Source organism: Ipomoea triloba, chromosome 13 (genome assembly GCF_003576645.1).
Source record: "Ipomoea triloba cultivar NCNSP0323 chromosome 13, ASM357664v1".
Taxonomy (NCBI): domain Eukaryota; kingdom Viridiplantae; phylum Streptophyta; class Magnoliopsida; order Solanales; family Convolvulaceae; genus Ipomoea; species Ipomoea triloba.
In genome coordinates this window covers 21,371,005-21,375,237 of record NC_044928.1, presented here as the reverse complement: position 1 = coordinate 21,375,237, position 4,233 = coordinate 21,371,005, and the positions used below count along the sequence as shown (strand labels likewise).

Here is a 4,233-nt window from a genome sequence, read left to right as displayed (position 1 = left end):
AGTCAGCCTCTCACACACGTATAAATATATATTATCCTTAAATTCTCTTTTTAGAGAATTAATATATTTATATATTTTTATTTTGTAAACAATCCCTGTGATGTCCTGCTAAGTTCTTATTTTTCCAATTCGAGGATTATTGAAGTTTGATTCTATAAGACCAGTAAGCTTTATTTAGCCTAAATTATTCTTTACACTTTATTATCTATGTATCTTCTGTTATATTTATATATATAAATTATTGCTTGATTAATTGTTGCAAAAGGATCCATTGTTCAATTATCAAGTTATTAAATTGCTAGTCAGAACCTTGAATCCGTAATTGTTTAAGTGTTTTGATGTTAGTAGCAAATAGCACAATTTGATTATAACTGATTTTCGTTTTGTGTTATGGAGATATATAGTCTAGCTTAAATGAACTGAGCTTATGAGTTTGTTGGCTAGGATTGGTAGTCTTTCTAATTCGATAATGCTGGTAGTAAATTAAATCCTAAGAGCTTGTTTAGGGTTGTTTATTAGCTAGGGAAGTAATCAAAGAGCTTGTTTTGATTACCGACGAAGTAAGGAAAGACAGGTTGTTAGAGCTTGTTAATAACCATAACCAATCTAGTAAAGAGTAAAGGTAGTTTGGCTTGCATATCAATATTTGTCTTGTTAGAATTAAATTGATATTATTCCTTGGGTTGGATACCATTTGCCATTGACATTTATTTGATAATTATTTGCTATTTGATATTGTTTTCTATTTATTGCTTAAGTTTCTATTCTATTCTCATTATTTATTGAATCTATTGTTAAAGATAAGTCTAACCCATCTCTGTGGGTACGACCTTACTCATCGCTAGTGCAATTCATAAGAGTAAGTATTTATTATTTGTTGGTTTCGACACCCATCATTAACTCTAATAATTGGTTTAATAGTTTAAGACCACTACTAGTAAAATCACAATATTCAAAGGAACATTGGAATTAATAATAATAATAATAAAAGCCTTTGTCCAAGGTAGAGATCTTGTATAGTTGTATTACCAAAAGATTGCCCCTTAACTTGGTGCAAGGCAAACATTTCTGCAGTGGATCTGAAATTGGCAGGAAGGTGCAAGAACAAAACATTAGGGGGTGGAATCATGACTAGATCAAAACTGCAGGTACTAAAATGTAATATTTCCTATTCCAGAAGAACCTTGCTTAAACCCTCCCAGTATTAGCTTAGCATTCTCGACACAATGAATTTCATCAGCCGCTCTCTTCCAAACTCCGTTCGCCGGTGCCACCATCAGCAGCGACGCACGCTCTACGACGGCGCGTCATCAATCAGATGCGTCCGGGACCGGGGCCTCGACCACGCCGTGGAGAGGGAGAGGAGCCTCAAGCAGGTGTGGAACATCAAGAACCTAATCAAATCCGAGCTTTCAAAGTCTCTCCCTCTCAACCTCATCACTCAATCCAAAGACTCCCTGGAAATCCCCACCCGCCCCATCGAATTCCTCCGCAAATACCCCGCAATTTTCCAAGAATTTTTCCCGGGCAGCGTTAACATCCACCCCCACATCAAACTCACCCACGAAGCCCTCACCCTCGATTCGGAAGAGCAGCTGCTCCACGAGAGCGTCAGCTACCGGGAAAATGTGGCGGACCGGCTCTTGAAGCTTCTGATGATTGGTAAAACTAACAAAATCCCGTTGTCTGTTCTTGATAGGCTTAAATGGGATCTGGGTTTGCCCCAAGATTACGCGAAAATGATAGTCCCTGAGTTCCCGGATTATTTCCGGGTCAGCAATGGCGGAGATGCGGCAATGTTGGAATTGGTTTGTTGGAGCCATGAGCTTGCTGTTTCCGAGATGGAAAAGAAATCATTGAAGGGGGAAAGTGAAGGGTTTTGTTTGAAATATTCCAACGGTTTCGAGATGGATAAAAAGCACAAGAAATGGGTTGATGAGTGGCAGAAGTTGCCTTACTTTTCACCTTATAACAACTCAATGCACCTTTCTTCAAAGAGTGATGAATCAGATAAATGGGTTGTTGGGATTTTGCATGAAGTTCTTAGTCTTTGTATTGGGAAGAAGGCAGAGAAGGAGAATGTGCTTGTTCTGGGAGAGTATTTGGGGCTAAGGTCTAGATTTAAGAGGGCATTTCTGCAGCATCCTGGAATCTTTTATGTTTCAAGTAAGATTGGCACACATACTGTGGTTTTGAAAGAGGCATATAAAAGAGGTGTTTTGCTTGGTAAGTGTTCTATGATGGAAATGAGGTTTAAATATATTCGCTTGATGAATAAGGTGACTGAGGATGAAAAATCAAAAGGTGTACATGAAAAAACTAGTCATGATAAGAAGGAAAAGAAGTCAGAGAAGTTCGATTCTGAGGATTGTGAGGATGGGAATGTCGAAGAAGATGAAGATGGAGATTTTAGTAGTGACTATGATGATGAGGAGGAGAGAAATGAGGATCAAAAAGAAAAGAGTGGAGGAAAATTGAGTTTTAACACAAAATTCAAAGAGAATCCTTCAAGAAGCATGCCAAGGAGGTTAGCTCAAAGAAATTCCACGGAAAGGAGTTCTCCAAGACCCTATAGGAGAACTGGAAGACATCGTGATATTCAGGAGGGGAAGGAAACTAACAATGGAGGGGGATTGAATTTTAACAAAAAAATTGAAGGGAAGAAGCCTTCAAGAGCCATGCCAATGAGGTTAAATGGGAGAAATTTCAAACAAAACAAGGACAGAAGTTCGACTGAGATTTTCTAGGAGAACAAAGAGTCATTAGAGACCACAGAACAAATCAAATGTGGTTGAAGTTGAGTAGGACTCCCATATGGTGAAGGTTCATTAATTTGCAGAGTGCAGAAACAATAAAATAAAGGTATGGCTAGTCCTGTTTAAATATTTTTGTGATTTTGTGTGCTTCTAGATGCCTGTCACAAAAGGTGGCATGTTTTTGGCCTTTTAGAATTTGCTACTTATGTATGGTGTCCCAAGTCAATTAGAATTAAGGCTTATTTAGTTATATATCACTCTGTGTATATAATTGTTAGTAGATTTTGGCTAGTAGGCATTTGCACACACTTAAAAGTTTAGTTTTGATAACTTTAGCAGCATTCTTAGTTCAATTATGGTTGCCTGTAATAGTGTAATGACTCAATTGCATACACTGATTGTTAATTGGTTAAAGTTATTTTGTGTCAATTGTATGTATACATCAAGATCTTTTACATTCTAAAACTTCATCAGTTTCATTCTGTGGTTTAAAGATCCAAAATATGATGGAAAGTGTTAGGATTAAGCACTTACCACTTACACCAAGAGCTATAGCTGCTGGCCCAGTGGTAAGCGCTTGATAACTGTGCAGTTAAGACTGACAGGTGTTGGGAGGGGAAATTGTGGGCCGAGGCCGGTGAAGGGTGTCCAGCACTGCCTCTCGAAAATATGATGGCGGTATAAGGAAATAAAGTTGCGGTCTATAAAGAAATAAAGTTGCGCCTTTGCTACAAGCTATAGCTTTCAATGTAGTGGTAAGTGGTTGATAAATTTTGCTTCTTCATCCTTTGTTCTTGTTATACACTTAGCTTCTGGTAAAATTATTTGTTTTAGTATTTGCTTTTACTTACATTTTACGCTTTCACATACCTTTCTTCTTTACCTTCTCAAGCCTCATCTCCTTGTGGTTCCATCACCTTGATCTCCCTTCTTTGCCCTCCCAATTTTGTTCTCATTTCCTCTGCATTCTTGTTGTGATGAATTTAAAATGGCGCAATCACCTAGTTCTTTCATCAATTTGTGAGAATTCTTGAAAAGTCATAATTATGGTATTTCCTCACTCAGAAGATTGCGAGTCACCCAATCAGTATTCTGTTTCCACTCTTGCCTTACACTCCTACAAGGAGTCTTCATCACTTATGATCAATTTTTTAAACTTTGAGTTTCTCAGTAACTTTTATGTCCTTAGTGGGAACTCTCGCCCTACCATTAGAGCAAGACTTCAAGGTGACCATGCTCCTGGTTTTCTTTTGAGTAAGAAAACAATGTCTAAGTTAAACCTCCTCACGGCTGCATATAGCTTGTTAAGTGTCATGGCTAGACAGGCCAGTGAAACGGTGTTAGCTTCAAGCTAGTTTGTGTGTTAGTAAAATTGTAACTTTTTCAAAAAAAAAAAAAAAAGAAGTAAAATTGTCACTTTATCTCAAAGTTTACAGAGGTGGATATCTAACATCTAATCTACTATTCTACTCTGACT

General features: G+C 37.6%; 1 protein-coding gene across 1 annotated transcript; it reads left to right on the top strand.

The window, feature by feature from the left end:
• The first annotated feature begins 953 nt into the window (after positions 1 to 953).
• Positions 954 to 3,594, top strand: LOC116001022 (protein WHAT'S THIS FACTOR 9, mitochondrial). Its single transcript, XM_031240923.1, has 2 exons — positions 954 to 2,862; positions 3,349 to 3,594. Exon 1 carries the CDS (start codon positions 1,227 to 1,229, stop codon positions 2,745 to 2,747), a length of 1,521 nt encoding a protein of 506 aa, XP_031096783.1. The 5' UTR covers positions 954 to 1,226; the 3' UTR covers positions 2,748 to 2,862; positions 3,349 to 3,594.
• Positions 3,595 to 4,233: the final 639 nt, after the last annotated feature.